This window comes from Triturus cristatus, chromosome 8 (genome assembly GCF_964204655.1).
Source record: "Triturus cristatus chromosome 8, aTriCri1.1, whole genome shotgun sequence".
NCBI classification, from domain to species: Eukaryota; Metazoa; Chordata; class Amphibia; order Caudata; family Salamandridae; genus Triturus; species Triturus cristatus.
Window position 1 is genome coordinate 463,115,536 of NC_140591.1, and position 21,226 is coordinate 463,136,761.

General features: G+C 42.0%; 1 protein-coding gene across 5 annotated transcripts in view; it reads right to left on the reverse strand.

Annotated features, from left to right (window-relative positions):
• Positions 1-1,423: 1,423 nt before the first annotated feature.
• RCBTB1 (RCC1 and BTB domain containing protein 1) overlaps positions 1,424-21,226 on the reverse strand; it is a 440,760-nt gene continuing 420,957 nt past the window's right edge. For all 5 annotated transcript variants that reach the window (XM_085621918.1, XM_085621921.1, XM_085621919.1 and 2 more), the window contains one exon: positions 1,424-4,128. In XM_085621918.1, coding sequence (XP_085478044.1) covers positions 3,988-4,128 — 141 coding nt within the window. In that variant the 3' untranslated portion in view covers positions 1,424-3,987. The remainder of the gene's footprint in view (positions 4,129-21,226) is intronic.

Consider the following 21,226-nt stretch of genomic DNA (forward strand, 5'->3'; position numbering starts at 1 on the left):
GAATACGGGGGTATTCCAAGGACGAAATGGCTTATTATGAATGGCCTGGCCTGGCCTGGCATTAAAATGTCAGGTAAGCATTAATTTAGGCTACCAGAGAGAGGGTTAGGCACCATCAAACATGCCAGTACACTCTGCATAGTTGTATGAAATCTGCTCCTACCAAGCAAAAACAAACAAAACAACATTTGAGATTTATGACCTCCTGAGGCAGGGCATAACTAAATTGGTTTTGAACTTTTATACAATTGTAATAGAGTCATCCTTAACACTTATGTGAAAAAGGGGAAGAGACCAGTGAGTAAAAATTGCAAACCTCAATAACCATGTGTGTTTAAAATGAAGAAGCTGCCCATAAAATATTGATTAATAGTAATCTGACTAAAGATACGCTTACTATAATCTATCTTAGGGATACAGAAAACATTGGAGGCACTTCTGGGGTGTGGTGAAGCTGTTCTGCACTACACAGAGTCTCAGTTTCTGGAATGAAGTGTTGGCCACCATCATATGGTAGTAGAGATTCCTGTACCAGGGTTTTTGGAATTTATAGTCCTACATTTTATGAAAAGCCCTTTGAACAATATAGGGAGAAAGAAATGGATCTGTATGTCCAAACTGCTGTTAGTAGATACAATGGCTATGATAGGACACAGCAAAAATGAGGCTTGAACAAATACTAACTGGTGTTTGAGGACTTGGAAAACAATGACTATGGAACCTTTTACTGTAAAAAAGATTAGGCCCAAGTTTCTTAGTACTGCATCTCTGTAATTGAAAATTACTTTTCTCCTTTCAAAGTAGGGGGAAAGGTCTTGCAAACCGGTTAGATGTATATTGTGTGGTATGTACTATGCCCCATAGTATACAATTGTGTGGCTCATTGATTTTCTTTCTGGGTGGATGGATTTAATGCTTCTCATTGGGCAGGGAGTGGGGTAAAAAAAAAAAAAAAAAAAAAAAAAAGCTCTAGTGGAAAGAGATGTACTGAAAATACAATGTTTACTACTAAAAATATATTTGACTTGTTATTCATCCTTAAACATGCAACTAAAATAATTTAAAAACAAAGTGCTAACCCCAATCCACAGGAAAAGAACAGCAAAAAGGCGTTTACAGGGGAGTTAAATGTCACAGATACTGAGAAAGTTTAAAGGTCTCCAATAGTTGGGGGAAGCATTGGTGTAGGAAGGTAAATGGCAACTACAGAGGGCAGTAGGGGCATTCACAGGGTAGCTGTGTAAGCCTAAGAAAAAAATGGGGGCACAGCACCATGTAATTTGTAAACTACTAAATGCTTTACCCGGTGATTGAAAGCTGTCAACAATTTGGGAACTCCAAAACCTTTGTACAGTAAAGAATAGAAATACCACTTGATATAAGTGCATCACACAAATTAACTCATAAAAGTATCACAAAATTGTTTGCAAGATATAAGCTTCCTTTTATAAAATTGATTCTTTGTTGTATAATGTCTTTCAGATTCATATTTGTGCTAGGTCCGACGCTGAAATTGGCCAATATATACAGATAAAAGCTATTTAAAGTATTGTATTTGTTAAGCCTAAATAGCTCAAGTGCTTTTTGAAATCAGAACACAATGACAACATTTAGTTCTCAAATTTTGTAACATTATAATAGCCATAAAAAAGCAAGCCATTGTATAAAAAATACTGAGCTTTCATTACATGAAGGCAGCAAAATGCAATTCAGGAAATATGTTGAATATGTTGAATATGTCTAAAACAGCAGGGTTCAAACAGCGGAGGAATAAAAGGAATAGTCAGTGTCCTCATCTCTCTGATCTGATCTATGCTATCTTTCATGTGAAAAGCTCCTTTGCTTCTATGTTGACAATAAGTACAAGCTAGTATATATGAGTAAGAGGCAGAATCCCAATTTACTGTTCAAATAAAACTAAAAGCTAAAAGCTAAATAATAAGCATAAACATGGAAATATTTTTAGACACACCCTTTCCCTCCTTAAAAGATATTCAAGCAACATAAAATGGAACCAAACACTTGCTTTCACGTTTCTCACTTTCTCCTGGGTAATGCAATTGCTTATTTATTCTTTGTGACTGCCATTTCTGCTCAATGCCTACGTTCCCCATTGTTACACAGTTAAAAGGATCTTACAAATCCTAAAAAGTCCAATTGCCCTTCGCCGTTCATGGACATGCAGATTAAAACTTAAAGATAAAACTTCCTTTGATTGTGTCACACAGCATTTCTCGATCATCAAGTCTGTACTAATACAAAACACCTACAAATGAAACATTTTAAAAGCATGTTAGCAATGTGTATGAAGTTTGGAACTGGTGTGTACTGCATTAGTTGTATTATTGGTTTGTGACAAGAACTCAATAATCATACTCCTGACGCCACATATCGATATCTGAGTTATGTTGTCTGCTGGCCCATAACCAACTTGTCCGAAAGCAGAGCTGATCAAGAAAGGAAGGCAGAGCGTCCACATACAATGTGAATGATGGATTTAATGTGAAGGTCCCTCATTGTCAATAAACTCATTGGTGTTCACTTATCAGTGATACATATGTTCCCTATGTGAAACGTGACAGTTTATATGTGGATGGAGGAGGTCTCCTGTTCCCCATCTCACCGTCTCAATAAAAAAGGAATAATAAAAAAGTACACATTGGGGGCTTTAGATGGAAAAGCTGGGCTTCCACATTTGCACAGGTAGATGCCAACCCCTTCTCTTCGTTTAAGCCTTGTCGAAACATCTGTAATCCAGCACTGTGGGATTGTTTTATACACTCCAACTGCACCTACAGGAAGATTGAAGGATTCCAATGTTTGCCTTACTTTTCAAACTATTGTTGTGCCAGACAGCTTGCCCTTCCATGATTAAGCATGAGTGGTAAAACTAAACCAAATTAGATTTGTTTGTGTTAACAAGGTACAATTGCGTGCATTGTGTTAAATATAAGTTGGGGTAGTTTGCGGTATATACACAAAAATATCACTAGTTGCAGTGGTTTTAAAAAAAAATGGAAGAATAAGCATGTTCTCTTATTTCATCCTCACATCAGTTTCAATTTTTGAAATAAATTGTACTCCGTTTTCCTCAATTAAGTCATATTTAACGATAAATTTGCTATAGTGACATTTTTTCAGTGTCTCTTGCGATATATGCCTAAGGGGTTGTACTTGGGTGAAGAAATGCACTTTAAGTGATGTATACCCTTCAGCAAAGGCAAAAAACATGAAAGGATAAGAAGTGATTTGAGAACTCAAAAACTGTGCTAAAAATACAGATGATAAACTCTAAAGAATATTCTCACATAATGCATCAAAGCTCTGGATACTGCAGGAAGTGCAAACATGAAATTTAAAGCAATCTCTTCAAACGCAAGTGGTACCTATAATATCTCAAATAACCCAGGTAAATGAATAAAAGCATAATTCGGATAGATGTATGTTCTATTTACCAAGTATGCACTAAATAGGTTACTTTGGATCACTTAAACCACATTTTAAGTGACTATTGCTTGAATAGGTTCCATGTTCTTTCTTCCGACTGGAAATCCCGTCGAGAGCATCAGTGCTGTGTATACTGGTAAATGTTCTTCTGCATAACAATATAAATTTGAACTAGCCAGGCTCCAAGGCAGTCGGAATACACCAGCTCAGTACAAATGTCTTCTCTTAAACGCAGTTATCATTAATAGTGCATTTCAATACCGCAGGAATTGGGATTTTACTTCACCGTAAAACTTCATCTTGCCAAATGTTCAAAGACATACTTCGTCAAAGCCTCACATCTTACTCAGTTGATCCGGTTGGACTCACTTGGAGCAAATTGTAGAGGTTAACCTTCGTTGCACAATCTACTTCCAGCTACATTTCAATGAATGCAAACCAAAGTAGGTTTGCACTGGTAGAACCTACAACCTGCTACCTTAAACATAGCCTTCATGATAGTAGCAGGATATTTTCCAGTCCAAAAATGTACAAGGTCTTTCAGTTCTTAAATGCTCCACACTTGCTGGCTTTTGAGATGAATTCCTTTAGGAGAGGTCCATCCATTTGCCAAAAGGCTGCAGTTTGGGTGACTTCTGTCAAATGATTGACACAAAACTTAAAGCAGAATTCTTCTAAATCCTAAACATAAAACAAAACAAGCTTGTTGATTAAGATTGAACACTCAGTAAAATAATTGTGTTAAACGTATGCATCATATTTAATCCTCTGACCTTCTGACTGTGGTGAAATTGCTTCAAAATCTAAATGAGCTGTCACTTGCGATGTCACCTTTCCATCCATCCATCAAACCTACCTATCCCAATCAGCAGAGGTAGCATTTAACTGTTGCCTTCCGAAATAAGTAAACTGGCGCATAAATTGCTTAATCACACCCTTTCTGTGTAAGTAATAAATGTTGCACTGACTAGCACTAGATAGTTGAACACCACCTCAATCAAACTCTGTGCCACCAAGCAGCACACCAGTATCAAAAGTAGTGAGCTCTAAATGCAGCACTTTACATTTAGTGGCAACATGGGGCATTCAGTGTCATTAGGACAAACTATCAGCTTCAGCTCCAATATCAGGATGCACCTTTATTAAGTTTTATTAGACACCTGAACTTCTTAGCATTGGAAAAATCTGAACATGCTTACTGGTCAGATGGCAAGTCACAGTCACTAACTGATGTGTTAATCAAGACAGTGCAGGAATGGCTTCATTCCTCTTGTACTCTGCTACTATTACAAAATATTAACCTGATTTTAGGTTTGATTCTTGATTCATGAGAATTTGGAAGCTTTATTATGGAACCAATTGATTTGAGTGGAAGTAGAAAATGTGATGCATAGGTACAGGAGGCAGGCTTATATAGACAAATATTTTGGAATCTGTATAACATATTTTATCACTGACTTTCCTTATCAATTGCAAATTAACAATTTTTGCACTGGACAAAATTCTCCTAGAAAGAGCTTGCCATTCATGGGTCCTACTCCTTAAGCATATAAACACACAAACTTGTTTAACAAACTTTCTACACAAATCTGCACTGTATTTAGATTTCAGAATGTTTATGTGTGAATAAAATGATGTCCTTTATAAAAATAATTAATGAGTGCATTAGTGGTACAAAAAAGCGAAAATGCAAAATTACTGATATAATGGTATTTGTAACCATGAGCTAATTCCAACATTGACACCCACATTTAATACACAAAATTGTCTCATTGCAATACACCTTCTTAACAGCTTTTTACAAAAACATTTTGCGCCCAAAACTTGAGTGCACTTTGAATTCCATTCCTTGCCATTCTATCAATTTTACATTAACAATTTCATACTGAAAGAAAAGGTTACTTACCTTTGGTAACGCTCTTTCTGATAGAGACTCTATCTAACAGCAGATTCCACACCTTTTGAATATTACCGAAGTCACACTGGATCTGGAAACTTTTTCCGCAGTCCCTCTACACGCTGGAAGATGGTGCCGTGAAGCTCCGGAAGTGACATGCAGGGCCTATTTAGGCGCCACTCCTGTTTGCAGACATATTCCCAAAAAAGAGATGGAAAAAGGCACACCGGTCAAATTTGACCAACGGTCGAAAAATTCTGTCAATAAACGACTGCAGTGAGCTCAACCGGATCTGCGCTGATGGCGTGAAAAAGGAACTGAGGTCAGTGAGCATATTTAGGCACCGTTCATGCCTCTTCCGGTGCAGACGATACCACGCAGAGTTGAACGAATCCACCTGCTGACGCGCAAGGAGAATGCTTAAACATTTCTGGTCTGGATACAGTGTGACACATGGGGAATAGTCTAAGGGAAGAAATCTGTGGCTAGAAGTTTTTATATTATACATGCATATTTATACGCTACGCTAGAGGAGGAGTTTTAGAAAAAATCTCTGGAGTATGTGGGTTTTCACTTGCAGGAGTTGGTAGTTGCCCTGCCATCATATATTAAGGACACTACTCATTTTCTTGAGAAACTTAAAGACATCTCATGGTCATCTGAATATCTAATGGTATCCCTTGATGTGTGCGCTTTATACACTAGTATCAACCACATGGATGGTATTAAGGCAGTAAAGTTCTTTTTAGGAAGTAGACCTATGGAACTCTATCAACATGGCAAAATGATTTTAGAAATCATATCGCTAGGTCTCCACAATAACTACTTCTTATTCCATTAGGACATCTACCATCAAATCAGGGGAGTCGCCATGGGGGCCTGATTCTCCCCCAGCTACGCGTGTTTACACGTGGGCTGGTGGGAGGAGCAGGTTCTCAGGGTGGAATACAGACACATATGGGAGGAGCGCATCATAGGATGGATGTGCTTTATAGATGACATTCTTTATATGGAAAGGGTCTGAGGCTTTGGTTAGAGACTTCATTCAAAAACGTAATGTAAACAATCTTAATCTCCAGTTCACTTCAGAAATTAATAACAAGTCCATAGATTTTTGGGATGTACATGTATGCATTGGAGAAGGTGGTATTGAGACCACATTGCATAGAAAGAGCACAGCCGGAAACTCGACGCTTCATGCGTCGAGTTTTCACCCCGCCCATTTGATAAAAAGTATTCCATATGGGGAATTCTTAAGGCTGCGTAGAATCTGTAGCACTGATCAGTTGTTTGAAGATTGTATTAATGAAAGCAAGCTCAGGTTCTCAGCAAGGGGTTACAGTGATCAGGTCATCAATACAGCACTGACCAAAGTTAGAACCAAATCCAGGGTCGAACTATTGACCTGCTCCAAAACCCCAAGTAAAAAGAGAAAAGGAAATTCCATCAATGAGTATCCAGAAACTACTTCGATGAGATTTATAACAACGTACAGTAGCCAACATAAGAAAATCAGGACCATCATAAACAAACACTGGCCCATAGTACAAACTGACACAGTATTGAATCAGTTTTTCCCGACCCCGCCAGCTTTGACTTTTAGAAAATCAAAGTCCATGTACAATGCCTTAGTCAGACCCAGTCCAGAGCTGACAACTAATGCTGGCCAGCCCAATTCGATGTGGCTAGCAACACGTAACGGTTTCATTAAGTGTAATACATGCAGAGCATGTAAGTTTGGAATCAATACGTCACAATACACTACCGTATACGGTGAATCATCAAATAAAATCAATGCCAGATTTAGCTGCCGTACTGAATTTGCTGTCTACGTGTTGAGTTGCACTTGCGGCTTGCAATACATAGGCAACAAAAAGCTTCAGGTACATGTACGCATTTTGCAGCATCTAAGAGCAATAGTCAACTCGGACATGACATACCCAGTGGCTAGACATTTTAAGACAGCTCACAGTAACAAATTAGAAGATCTTAAATATTTTGTCATAGCTGCAGTTCCACCAATGAGAAGGGGAGGCAACAGGGAAAAAGTCCTTAGACAATTTGAGACGAAATTCATACTTGAACTTGATACTCGCACTCCCAATGGACTCAACAATGGGGAAGAATTGTATAACTTTTTATAAGGGAAACTCTTCTAGAATTGTGTGGATTTTTTAATGAATATTTGTATTTTATAGAAAAGGAATATTTTACACATCATATAATATATATATTTTTAATGGTTATTAATCAAATCATCAAAACATGATTTTAACAACCTATTACCATATTTAAATTGTAAATGTCTATTTAATAGTTTAGACTCTTACTAGGACACTAATGTTTATATATATATATATATATATATATATATATATATATATATATTTAGGTACACACATTTTTAGACTTCCCTATTCTTATTAAGGTCCCCTAAGGATTGTAACCTGTGATATTGATTGGCTATCGGAATCCTTTCCAGTCATTATATAGAAGTTCGGATCGGGCTACTTATTGAGATAAGAATATTACATTACCCCTCAAAACAGGGAAGTCGCATTGATCAAGGAATTTATTCCATCAGTAATTCTGCTTATGGCAGTACATATAATCAACAGTTTACGAACTTCCTAATGCTCTTGAAAATTGAGATTTTGGAAAATGAATTTTTTTTTCAGATTTTCACAGTTCTTATGTGTTTAACTGTGATCATTTATTTTTTGTTTTGATGCACAAATACACTTTATAATGCACTTTTTGTAGAACATTTATATATTCTCAATCATTGCTATCAGAAAGATTGGCAGCTATCAAAGCAACATGTTCATGATGAATTCAAATAGAGGGTCAGAAGCAATTTACAAGGGAAGCTCCCATGGATTTTTATGGTTAGGCATGTTACCACCAATAAGACAGTAATCTTGACAATTATGTCATTTTTGTAAAAAGTATTGTAACACCATATACTATATATAAGCATTTCCCTTGAGCAGTTATAGGCATATATGTACATGCGGTCAGTTGACAAAATGTGATATTTGCGAAAAGGAAATGCCAGTATGTTATGCATATTTATGTATTTTATAATTATTTATATATCTGCTATTTGCACTTGACTCATATGGGTATTTAAACCAGTACTGTATTTTTGCAAGATTTTTTTTACCATTTTTTATTGTATTGGGATTGATCCAGTAATAATAAGAATAATAACAATTATATCGCTGTCAAACTATTAAGTAATGGAAATTCACCGACTATCAAAATGATTATATATTTATAGTATTTCATCTTGGTTCACTAAAATCATGTGACACAATGAGTGGGAAAAAAAGTGTTGATAAACTGAGGGCGACGAGAGTCTCGTCATGTGAGCAAGCCCACCTGTTGGGCGAAACGAGTCATCCACCATGCCGAATCATCAGCTTTTTAAATAATGAAAAGGAAATCACGCATGAACCTGGAGTCCGGGGTTAGAAGGTTGGGCACTGGTGGCAATGGGGACATTACCTGATTTGAAATGCCTCACGTGGAATGTCCGCGGGCTCCGGACCATGACGAGGAGGTATAAGGTGCACGCCCAGCTAGTGAGGCGAGGAATCCATATTGCTTTCTTGCAAGAGACTCATTTAACCAAGAAGGAATGTACCGCACTGCAGAGGAGGTGGCGTGGCCAGGTGTTTGGAACCACGTACTCGGCATTTGCTAGAGGGGTGTTGGTGTGGGTGAGAGCGGGGATTCCATTTCAGGCTACTAATCAGTTGGTGGACCCTGAGGGTAGGTTTGTGGTGGTGGAGGGGCGGTTGTATGGCCAGGATGTAGTATTGTGTAGTCTCTATGCTCCTAATGTGGATCAGGCGCGCTTCTTTGCTGGCCTGACGGGATCATTGGCTCATTTTCTGGCGGGCCCCATTCTACTGGGAGGGCACTTCAACTCGATAACGGATGTTATACTAGATAGGTCGCATCCACCCTTGGCCGACTCACCGGTGCGCCGGCTAGCGGCGCACAGGGTGGACTGGCAGGAGAGGTGGGGCCTGGTTGATGTATGGCGGGAGCAACACCCGGATGATAGGGACTACTCTTTCTTCTCCGCTCTACATGCCCTGCATGTCAGGATAGACTCCATTCTGTGTAGTGGTGACCTGGCCCCCAAAATGACCCACACGGAGTATTTAACTAGAACGATCTCCGATCATAATCCGCTGTTGCTGATGGTGCAATGGCAGAGGCCGAGGTCCGCAGTTCCGACGTGGAGGCTGCGACCTGAGGCGTTAGAAGATCCGGTGTTTAGTGCTGCAGTCCAGCAGGGCATCGAACTCTACTTTAGGGAGAATGAGGGCTCAACCGCCACGAGGGCGATGGAATGGGATGCAATGAAGGTGGTGACCAGAGGTGTTTGTTTGGGCCGGTTCTCGAATGTGCGGACGACAGTCCTGGCTGACCTGGCGAAGGCGGAGGGGGTGCTGCGGGACTTGGAGCGGGACAGGCCTGAGCGACCGGAATTACACGATAGGCTGCTTGAGGCGAAGGAGGTAGTTGCGACTGCAACGGAACGGCTGAGGTGCTTTGATTATAAGCTGTATGCGACCAAAATGCATGCGGAGACAGATAAGGTGGGAACGCTTCTAGCCCGGCTTGCAAACCCGGAACCTAGGGGTTGTCCGGTCATGAGCATTAGAGTGGAGACAGGGGAGGTGGTATACACACAAACGGCGGTGCTAGAGCGCTTCCGGTCGTACTATACGGGCCTGTATAAGAGCCAGCTGGGGGCGGGGGGCCGCCCAATGGCTGACTACCTGGAGACTGTCCAGCTCCCTAGGTTGGAGGCTGAGACCGCGAACGAACTGGGCGGACCCGTCACGCTCCTGGAAATCCGGGTGGCTATTAAGCAAATGGCTCGAAACAAAACACCGGGGATAGATGGCCTGCCGATCGAATTCTATGCGCAGTATGTAGACGTGTTGGCGCCCAGGCTCCTACTGGTCTATGCCGAGGCTCTAACGCTCGGACGCCTGCCCCAATCGATGAGGGAAGCACTAGTGGTCCCGCTACTGAAGCCGGGCAGAGACGCTTCTGATGTGACATCGTATAGACCATTGTCTATGCTGGCGGTCGACTATAAAATTTTGAGCCGTATCCTGGCCACTAGATTGTTGCCCTACATGACCCGGCTGGTACACGAGGACCAAGCTGGATCTATCCCCACTAGGAGCACGGCCCTGAATATTCGGCGCCTGGTCCGCATATTGGATAATGGTTGGGGCCCTACCCAGAAGCCGGCAGTATTATCCGTGGATATTGAAAAGGCCTTTGACAGCCTAGAGTGGAGCTACCTTGCTGCGGTGCTGGAGAAGATGGGCCTAGGGGATGGTTTTGGGCAGTGGACGAAGGTCCTTTACTCCTCTGCTACGGCCAGAGTCCGCCTAGGATCGGTGGTTTCCTCAGCGTATCAGGTGTGCAGGGGCACGAGACAAGGCTGTTCGTTGTCTCCCCTGCTGTTTGCCCTGGCAATGGAGCCTTTGGCAATGCGGGCGAGGACGGGGTTGATGTATGGTGGGATCAGGTGTGGGGGGGTGACGCATTATATCTCCTTGTACGCGGATGATCTCTTGCTGTACCTCGAGAATTCAGAAGAGGCTCTGGAAGGGGCGGTGGAATTGCTGTCGGGCTTTGGAGGGCTCTCGGGCCTCAAGGTGAATTGGAACAAAACTTGTGTCTTCCCACTACGGGCGGAAGTACCGTACCCCCCGCTTACGATGGAGGTGGTTTGGGAGGCCACGTGCTTCACCTACTTGGGAGTCCGGATCTACCGCAGCGTCGGGGACCTGCTAGAAGGTAATATAGGGCGTAGTGTGAGGGCCCTGAAGGGATGTATGGCCTTTTGGGCCGCTCTACCGCTGTCGGTGCTGGGCCGGGTGGCACTTTTGAAGATGGTGGCCTTGCCGCGGCTGCTTTACTACTTCCGCACCCTGCCGATCTGGATTCCCCAGCGGATTTTTGCAGAGTTGAGGACGATGATTGTGGGCTTCCTATGGGGAGGGGGGCGGCGGCGGGTGGCGTTGGCCACTCTGGTGAGACCTAAACTCGATGGTGGCTTAGCGGCCCCTGACTTTGAATTATACTACCTGGCAGCACAGTTACAGGTCCTAACGCAAAATATTGCAAGAGCATTTCGAGGCCCGGAGCATGAGAGGGAGACTGGTATCCAGAGACACATTTTGTCTTACATAGTCCTGCAACAGAAGCTAGACGTGAGAGACCTCTCCATAGAGGAGAGAACCCTCCGACAGTGCTGGCACAGGAGCATGAAGAGAGTGAAAATCACACGGCCCTATGCGCCGGAGATCCCATTGGGAGTACGGACAGCGTGACTGGTCCCCGCTGGCGGAGTGGGAGGAGCTGGGGCTGCAGATGGTGGGAGACCTATTTGTTGACGGGGCGCTCGCCCCCTTTGAGGTATTACAGGAACAGTTTGGTCTCCCCGAAGGGAGTTACCTCCTACACGCGGCGGTGAGCGCAGCGATACAAAAGCACTGGAACGAGGGACTGGCGGAACCCGCCGTGGCCCTGACCTGCCAGTATGTGGTGATGGCGGCGGGAAGAGTGAAGGCGGTGACCTGCCTCCACTCCCGACTGCTGCGAGAAGGTATAGAGCCGCTTACAGCTCTTAAGGAGAAATGGGAGGGCAGCATAGGCAAACACATCCCGGACACAGTGTGGAGTCATATCATACGGAGAACGTGGAGGGGGAGTAGGAATGCCCGCTTTCAGCAGGTACACTTCTTCGTGATGCATAGGGCCTATCTGACCCCGGGAAGGATTCGGAGGCATTTTAAGGTGCAGGATGCGGCATGCCCGAGATGTCTAGTCATTGGAGCGGAGTTCGACCACCTCTTATGGGGGTGCCCCAGACTGGGGACCTACTGGGCGGAGGTAGGAGAGCTTTTGAATGCAGTCACCGACCGGGAGGTGGAGTTTGACATGGCGGCCTGCTTACTGCTCTGGTTTCCTCACACGGCGAAGACGAAAGTGACGAGTACATTTATAGACTTAGGTCTCATGTTGGCCCAGAGAGAAATTACATGGCACTGGAAATCCCGGGGGGGTCCGTCATATGGGAGATGGCTGGCTCAGCTGCTGAAGTGGGCTGGCTGTGAGAGTGTGATTAGAAGGCGACAGGCGACCAGGGCAAGAAATGAGAAGGGATTGGAATGGGTGAGGGCATGGGAGCTGATAGTACAGGCTGTGAAGGATTACCGGCTGGAGAGTGCAGAGCGGGATGGCCCGGAGGGCGGGGTTCCATGAGGCCAGTGAGATACATGCAAGGTAGACAGCAGTGAAACCAATGCACCAAATTTCATGGTCGGGACCCATGCCAGCAGTAGTTGGGGGGTGGGCAGGGGGGGGGGGGGAGTTTCTGGGATGTTGTAGCAGGGTGATGATGGTTCACAGGGGATTGAGGCGAAGGGGTGAAAAAGCAGATATTATAATGAGCTGTTGACCTGCTCATCTGTGCAATGATCGACATGACATTCAGAATCTTTACATTAATGTGCCGCCCGGCCTCCGGGATGTGGGCTAAATGGCTGTGTATATTGTTGTGACGAGGGGTGGGCTCTGAGGTATCATGAGTAATTAGGTTGACGTCACAGAGTTCTCATTCTTAATTCTGCAATAAAAACACGTTTTAAAAAAAAAAAAAAAAAAATGAACCTGGAGTCCGTGTCCCATTTGTTTGACTGTGGAGCAAGTCGTGGGAACTCTGGTGATATATATATATCACCAGAGTTCCCACGACTTGCTCCACAGTCAAACAAATGGGACACGGACTCCAGGTTCGTGCGTGAATGTGAATATGTGAATATATTACCTACTGGCGGTCGCCAGTAGGTAGTTATAGTTAGGACCACGTTTCCATAGGAAAACCTCAACATTCTATTTTGAATAACTTTGGCGCCGGTCGACGAATCCTCGCGAATTTCTCAAAATAGGTGGGGCGCTACGCTCCGCTCCTACCCTGAAAGTCTTGGGGGGATCCGTCAAGCGGGGGCTGAGATAAAAGGGGGGTCCCAAAACGCGTTTTTCCCATGCATTTTTCCATAGGACCTTTAGAACGAGCTACAGCCCGAACGGCTGAACAGAATTACTCAAAATTTGGCAGAGAGGTAGTCCCTAGGTCAAGGAAGTGCCTTTTGTAGGTTTGGTGTAAATCTGTTCAGTAGATTCTGAGAAAATAGCCTTTAAATCAATATATATATCTGAGCCCGCTTACGGTACGCTTACCGTACGCTTACGGTAAGCGTACGGTGGCGTGCGCGAGCGCGATTCTGATTGGCTCTTAGATCTTAGTAAACATTCGAATCGGCCGAAACCAGGAAGCGGCGGCCGCCATTTTGTGTATTTCACTCTGAAAACAAGGAAAGGGGGCAATGAGGAGAGTTACAGACCCCCTAACATTTGTAAGGGGGTCAAAGAAGGACAGAAAAGTACAAAAAAAACATTTATTGATTTTAAAAAAAAATCACGGGGTACGCGTACGGTAAGCTTACGGTAAGCGTACGGTAGAAAAAAAAAAAAAAAAAAAAAAATGAAAATCAGATTTAAGTGTTTAGATATTAGGGGGCTCTAAAAAGAGCCGTTGTGTTTATGAAATGATTTTTTAGTGGTACCTACAAGTAAGTACCGATGCAGAGTCTAAGGTTCAAGAGGAAGACTCTGTTCCCTTCATCATTGAAGTGCACACCATCTCCTCTATAAATGTCTTGCATGTCATAACGCAAGTTGTTGTGGTAAATGGCACCCATACCATAGTCACGGAGGAAAGCAGAAACAGATTTGTTGACGTGCTTTCTTGCTTTGTCATCGCACCGCGTGCCCACCGTGCGTGCACGGCACTAACTGCGTAAAGTGGGCGCGCACGCCACGAATGGCGTAAAGTAACTTAGCATTTAAAAAACCGTACAAATTCACTGAAAAAACCATAGGTTTCACACACGTTATAGTTAGGAATTAGCATTTAAAAAACCTTGCAAATTCACTGAAAAAACCATAGGTTTCACACATGTTATAGTTAGTGGAAATTTTACTGATAAAAAACCAATGAAATTCCCCCGTTATAGTTAGTGCAGGCAACTATAACTCACGCGACCGCAATCTTCTGCTGATGACATATGTGTCTTTATGAAAAAAAAATATTTGTAATATATGTATAGCTAAAAATGTATGGAAGAAGACCTGGGCAAATAAGTGTCTAAATACAGTATTAGCATCAGCAGAGGATTGCGGTCGCGTGAGTTATAGTTGCCTGCACTAACTATAACGGGGGAATTTCATTGTTTTTTTATCAGTAAAATTTCCACTAACTATAACATGTGTGAAACCTATGGTTTTTTCAGTGAATATATATATATATATATATTCACTGAAAAAACCATAGGTTTCAGGCACGTTATAGTTAGGAATTAGCATTTAAAAAACCTTAGAAATTCACTGAAAAAAACAATAGGTTTCAGGGGCGTTATAGTTAGCTGGACATTTCCCTTGTACAAAACCCTAGAAATTCCCCTGTTATAGTTAGCTCGGCTAACTATAACTCGAGCCCCCGCAATGCACTGCTGATGACGTCACATATTACATCACTCATGACATGGCCAGTGACATCGCTGATGACATCACTGATGACATCTCAAATGACATCACTGATGACATCACTGATGACATCATCCATTGAGTATGTGTTTCTGAACAGTTTTAATATGTTTAGTATATATAGGGAAAGGCATGTTGAAAAATAAGTGGGTGTACAAGTGTGTGAATGGATGATTTTCTAGGTGCGTAACTGACTCTATAAGTGAGTCATTAAATGTATCTTACTGCAGACTAGTGACTAAACTGTGTGAATGTCTGTATGTGTCGGTGTATAAGTGGCTGCATGGTTTTGTGAATAGCTATATGAGTGTCTATGTGGGTTATTGATTGGTTGTCTGAGTATCTGTATGGGTGCCTGAGTGTTTGTGTGGGTAGGGTGTGTGTGACTCTGTGACTAGATGTGTGAGTGGGTGATTCAGTGGGTGCATGATTTTAAGAGTGCATCTGTGATGGACTGTATGGTTGGGTGAGTGTATGTATGGGTGTGTTAGTGATTGAATGTATATCTCAGTTGTACATGTGTCAGTAACTACATATGTGAAACGCAGTGTATATCTGTGTAAGAGAATATAACTATCTATATGTGAGAGTGTGTGATTTTGGGAGTGGCTTTATGCGCCATAGTGCAAGGATATCTGTGTCATGTGCTGTTTGTTTTTCTGCAGGAAGACGAAGAATTTGTTAGTATTTTTATGAGTAAGTGAACTTGAGTGTGTTTAACTGTATAGGTGAGTAAATTAGACTGTGATTAATTATTTGCATGACTGACTAGATGTGTCAGTACCTCAATGGATGATTGGCGGTGTGTGAGTGTCTATATAGGTGTATAAATGCACAGAGTGACTGTAAGTATGAGTGACTGTACAGGTGAGTGGACATGTATGTAGACCTAAAAGGCAATGAGTGGGTGTGTAGTTATTGGTATTGGAGTATCTATGGTTGTCAAAATGGCCGTTTGAAATTTTGAGTCGGTGTATCAAAGGTTATATTAGGGTGTGAGAAGATGCACTAATTTATCACATGGTTGACGTCATCAATGATGTCATCAGTGATGTAATTTGAGATGTCATCAGTGATGTCATCAGTGATGTCACTGACCATGTCATGAGTGATGTAATATGTGACATCATCAGCAGTGCATTGCGGGGGCTCGAGTTATAGTTAGCTGAACTAACTATAACAGGAGAATTTCTAGGGTTTTGTACAAGGGAAATGTCCAGCTAACTATAACGCCCCTGAAACCTATGGTTTTTTCAGTGAATATATATATATATACACACTTCGTCACACCATCCGCAACACAGAAAGGACGAAGCGGACCCAATAGATTCAGTGCAAGTAATTTTAATCCATAAATGTATCGCGCACCGCCATGACGCGTTTCGGCCTCAGAAAGGCCTTGATCAAATGACGCTGACATAGGCAGCCAATGAATTTAAAGTGCAAAAGTGCAAACCATGTGACCATCGGGCCAATAGACATAAAAAACATATACCACATAACAGCTTAAAATGCTTGGAAATCAGTTCACGGGTCTAGTTCTAGACTGGCAAATCTCAGACATTTAAAATTAAATATTTAATATTTTAACTATCAGTGCAAAATTACGCAATAGTGCAAATCTTGGAAATGTGCAAAATTTGGCAAGAATGTAGTATTCCCCGTAAACGGGCCACTGAACATAGACAATCATTCAAGCATGGAACACATAGTGTGAACATATTCAGGGTAATACCTAATTGACTGCTCTAATAGTAGTGCGAAATACATAGTAGTGCAAATTCGGCAAGTGCAAAATAAGCAAAACAATATAATAGTCCCCATATATGGACTACCAAACATGAAAAAACCCAGCAGTCTAGTTAACAGCCTAATGTCACCTTGTTGAACATGATGATAAAGAATGTCTAGTCTGTAACACATATCTGCCTGACGGCTTGAGCGAAGGTGCAATGTGGGCATGCTCAACAAATGGCAGGATTCAATAATACTCCTCATGTGAGCAGCCTATAATCGTTGTCTGTCTAACAAATCTGCCAAACAAATTATTAAATTGCAAACCTCCTACCTCATCCAAAAAATGTCAATGCCAGGTCTATCCACTAAAAACAAGGTAAACTGATTGATACAAAAAAGACCTCCTATATTTGAGAAACAGTATCCTCTGCAAATAAATGCTAAACCCAAATGAACCAGAAAATGAATAAATATCTTTAACATCATAAATGTTTAAAACAAGATCCCATATGTTTGTTGTGGGAACCCATTATGATATATATCAACAAATGTTTTTAACAGTTTCAATCCTAAAAAAGATACTGGTCCTTAAGGAATAGCCACATGGAGTCTTGCCTGTATATGTGTGTCTAATTTGCCCAGATTGGTCACAACCGTAAAGTGCAATAAGCAAAGAGGAGTGTAGTGCAGATGAATAATTAAACCAACACAAGTGTTAAAATCTTAGTGAAGGCTCAATTTCTCATGTGTAGTCGAGTTATTAAATACGGAGATAAAATCTTAAACATGATACTGCAGAACATACTAATCTTGAACTGGTTATTAAAAACTGGTTAGAGACATGTAAAGAGATCCTCACTCGAGTTCAATCCATTTGGAGTCTTGGTATCTAACTCGAGAATGTACCTTGTTTCAAGCTGTCTACGCTTGGCCTCGCGGTCACCCCCGCGGCGCAACTGTGGGACCATGTCCACCACAAAGTAGCTTAAAAACTCTAGACAACTACCATGGGTCTCTTTAAAATGTCTAGCAACTGAGTAGGCTGCATCGTTATTACTGATGGCCCGCATGTGCTGTAGTATACGTTTGTGAACCTGCAACTTGGTACTACCAACATATTGCAGGCCACACATACACTCCAGCACATACACCGCAAAGTCAGATTTGCACGTCAATTTCTTGGATATGGGCACAGGTATGTCACTGAAAGGGATTTTATATGATGTTTTATTTCTGCCTAGTTTATAGGCTTTGCATGAAGCACATTTGATAAAGCCTTTGGTGGTTTGCAACCAGGTACTGCTGGTACAAATTTCAGGACTACTTTTGACAAGCATGTCATTCATAGAACGTGCCCTACGAAACGTTATCTCGGGGAATTTCGAAAGAAGATGACCAATTATGGAATCGTTCTGAACAACCGGCCAGTTATTAAAAATCATGCGCTGTTGTTTGTGCTGACGACTATATGTAATTATCAATCTGGGAGGTTCTGTAGTCGCTATGGGCACTGCAGATAGGCTAGCTCGATCAGTGCCATACCCTTGTGTCAACAGGCGAGGAACGGAGTTGGCTTTTCTGATAGCTGTATCTAGCACATTAGCAGAATAGCCTCTGGCTAGAAACCTTTCCTTACTCAAAATTTGAGCCTGTACACATTCTAAATCAAGGCTACAAATATATATATATAGTTGCCAGTAGGTAGTTATAGTTAGGACCTAGTTAGGACCTAGTTTCCAAAAGAAAAGCATTTTTTGACCAAGCTGTATGAAATGTTGCCTAAAAAGTGTCATAGTGCGTACTATTGATTGAGAAAGTTTGGGGGTGATCCGTGCAGTGGGCACCAATAATTTGGGGCGCAAAATAAGGTTGTGTTTGTAATGTTGATTCCCATAGGAACCTTTAGTCACCTCTACAGCCCGAACTGCTGAACGGGACTTACACCTAATTTGGCAGGGAGGCAGATATCGGTTGTAGGAAGTGCCTTTTGCTTATTTGGTGTAAATCCGTTCAGATATTTTTGAGAAATTTAAGCTGAAATGTATAGTGCTCTCTGGTCGTGGATATTTCACGGAGCTTTGGGGATCAATCGCAAATGCACGTGCCAACGGGAATGCTCGGATTGTCTGGACACAACCTGAATAGAAAGTTGCGCCCGCCATTTTATCTATCCGGAACAGTTGTCAGGGCTGAAAATCTGTGTGAAAGCCCACATATGGGGTCAGGGTGGCGATCCTCTGACCCCATGGTTGAGAAATGGAGGTGTTAGTGGCACAAGTTATGTGTCCAAAACTGATTATTTTAATCACACCCGATATTCACGACAACGCCGCGACCGCCAGGGCACCCCCCGTATACCATTACGGGGACATCGCGACTATCAACTTTATTGAGAATATCGGTGAAAATATAAAAAAATATATCAATGAATCATTAGTATGCATTGTTATAGAGATATTGATACATGTTTTAATAAAGTTATTTATATAGTGAGTTATCGACTGTTATGGTTAGAATTGATTATATAGCTTTTGCTTTCTGCTTCTGTGACTTAACCACTGGGACCGCGATGAGCGACGTCATTGCGATGTCTGGAGTCACCGCAAAAATGGAAAATAGGTTTTAGAGATGGTTGTTCTAGAAATACACGAGTTTGAAGTGTACAGTAAACCCCTAGGGTGTAAAATACTGCAATATGTGTGCATATATGTGTTTTACATTTTATGGAAAAGGCGGGATTGTCGCGGTTAACGTTGTCTAGACTTCCAGAATAACCACAAAAACAGAAAATAGGTTTCAATGATGGATTTTATGTGTGTAGGGCAATGTTCAGAATGGATTTTTTTACACATTATTTTTGGATGTGTTGGTGGCCGTTGAGTGCCTGCTTTTGTTTTCCGTTTTCGCGACCTTCCACGGGGATCTCTACTTCGTTTCGAAGATCCCAGAAAACAAAAGGAAAAAAAAAACCTTTAGAAAAACACTGCAATATTTTGGGTACTAAGGTAGCTCTGAGAAGAGACTTTGTGTTGTTTGTGTTTATATGGCTGCTACACATAAGACCGAATGCAGTTTCAGGTTACTTAGAAACACCCTGTTGCCTTCATCTGTAAAGTACACTCCACCATTTCTATAAATTCCATGCATGTCAAAACGCAGATTGTTATTATTGATACAGCCCATAAGTTGATCTCTGAGGAATGCAGAAACAGTTTTATTAACATGTTTGGCTTTGTCAATCTGTGAACAGCATTGATTTGACCACTTCCATTTCTGTCTCTGGCATATGTTAGAGTACATCATGACAGTGTGAAAAGCGACATCAGTTCTGCAAAGGTTTATTTCTTTAGAATTTACAGCCATACCCCTGTCAATGTGCCTAGGTCATTGCCACTACAGTGCACAATTATGAGGTATGGAGTTTGGGAATCCACAATGGATATAACCAAAGCCAGCAACTGATTAAATTTGAACCCTCTCTGGGCAAACCAAGTAATCTGCACATTTGCATCCTCGCATCGCACGCAGCGGAGAACCGTGCACTACCACCGTACAAGGCCTCAGCACTTTTATTCCATGTTCAACATAGCAGTGATCAATTTTGTACGTATGATTCGCATCAATTTCACTGTAGTACCATTGTACAGCTGTCTTTCTAATACGCATAGACCACTCCTGATTACTGTTTAGTTACCCCTTGGTTGCCCCTTATCAGCACATGCATGTTTTATTTTGGTTATTACCCAACCACCCCTCTTTTTTTTAACCTGGTTTTCTTCTTTTTTCTTTTCTTCTTTCCCCTCCTGTGTTCCTTTTTTCTGTTTCCCCCCCTTCCTTCCCCACCCTACTCAATTCCTTGCCTCATTTAGGCTATTTCTCAGGCATATAGTTCTCCTTGTGCGGATGATGATCCCCCCATTTTAAGCTCGTATCGAAATGTCATCGACACCCACACTTGACTCCAATCTTATGATGATGTATGTGGAGCACAAGGTGTTTCTTGTACTGACTGTTGAAAATACGTACCATTGAATGTCACTTTTCGAAGCAAATGCATGAGGTCTGGAAATCTGGTCAATTCCATACCCCGCCACTTTTACCCACTGGATTGTAATTGAATTGGTTCTTTCTTTCTTTATTGTATATTTCAATTCTCTCCATTTGGATATATACCAACACAGCCCTAATTGTAGTTCTGTGCTTATAACCTTATGTCCCTTTGGTAGGGACCACTGTCTCTTGTGGAGTACCTTATTTGGAAGCAGCATGTTCCTTCTAGTATATACAGTAAACTTGTGACCTACTGGTTCCACTGGCTTGCTAGGTACACTGAGCTAAGACTGCATTGGGGGGAAGGGTGTTTAAGAGACAGAACACTTTTTTTTTAAAGTTGAGGAGTGATGACACAATGTAAGTAATGAAGACACAAGAAACAGGAGTAGGACCGTTTTCCCAGGAGAGACCGGGCAATAGTTTGTAACAAACAATAATGTC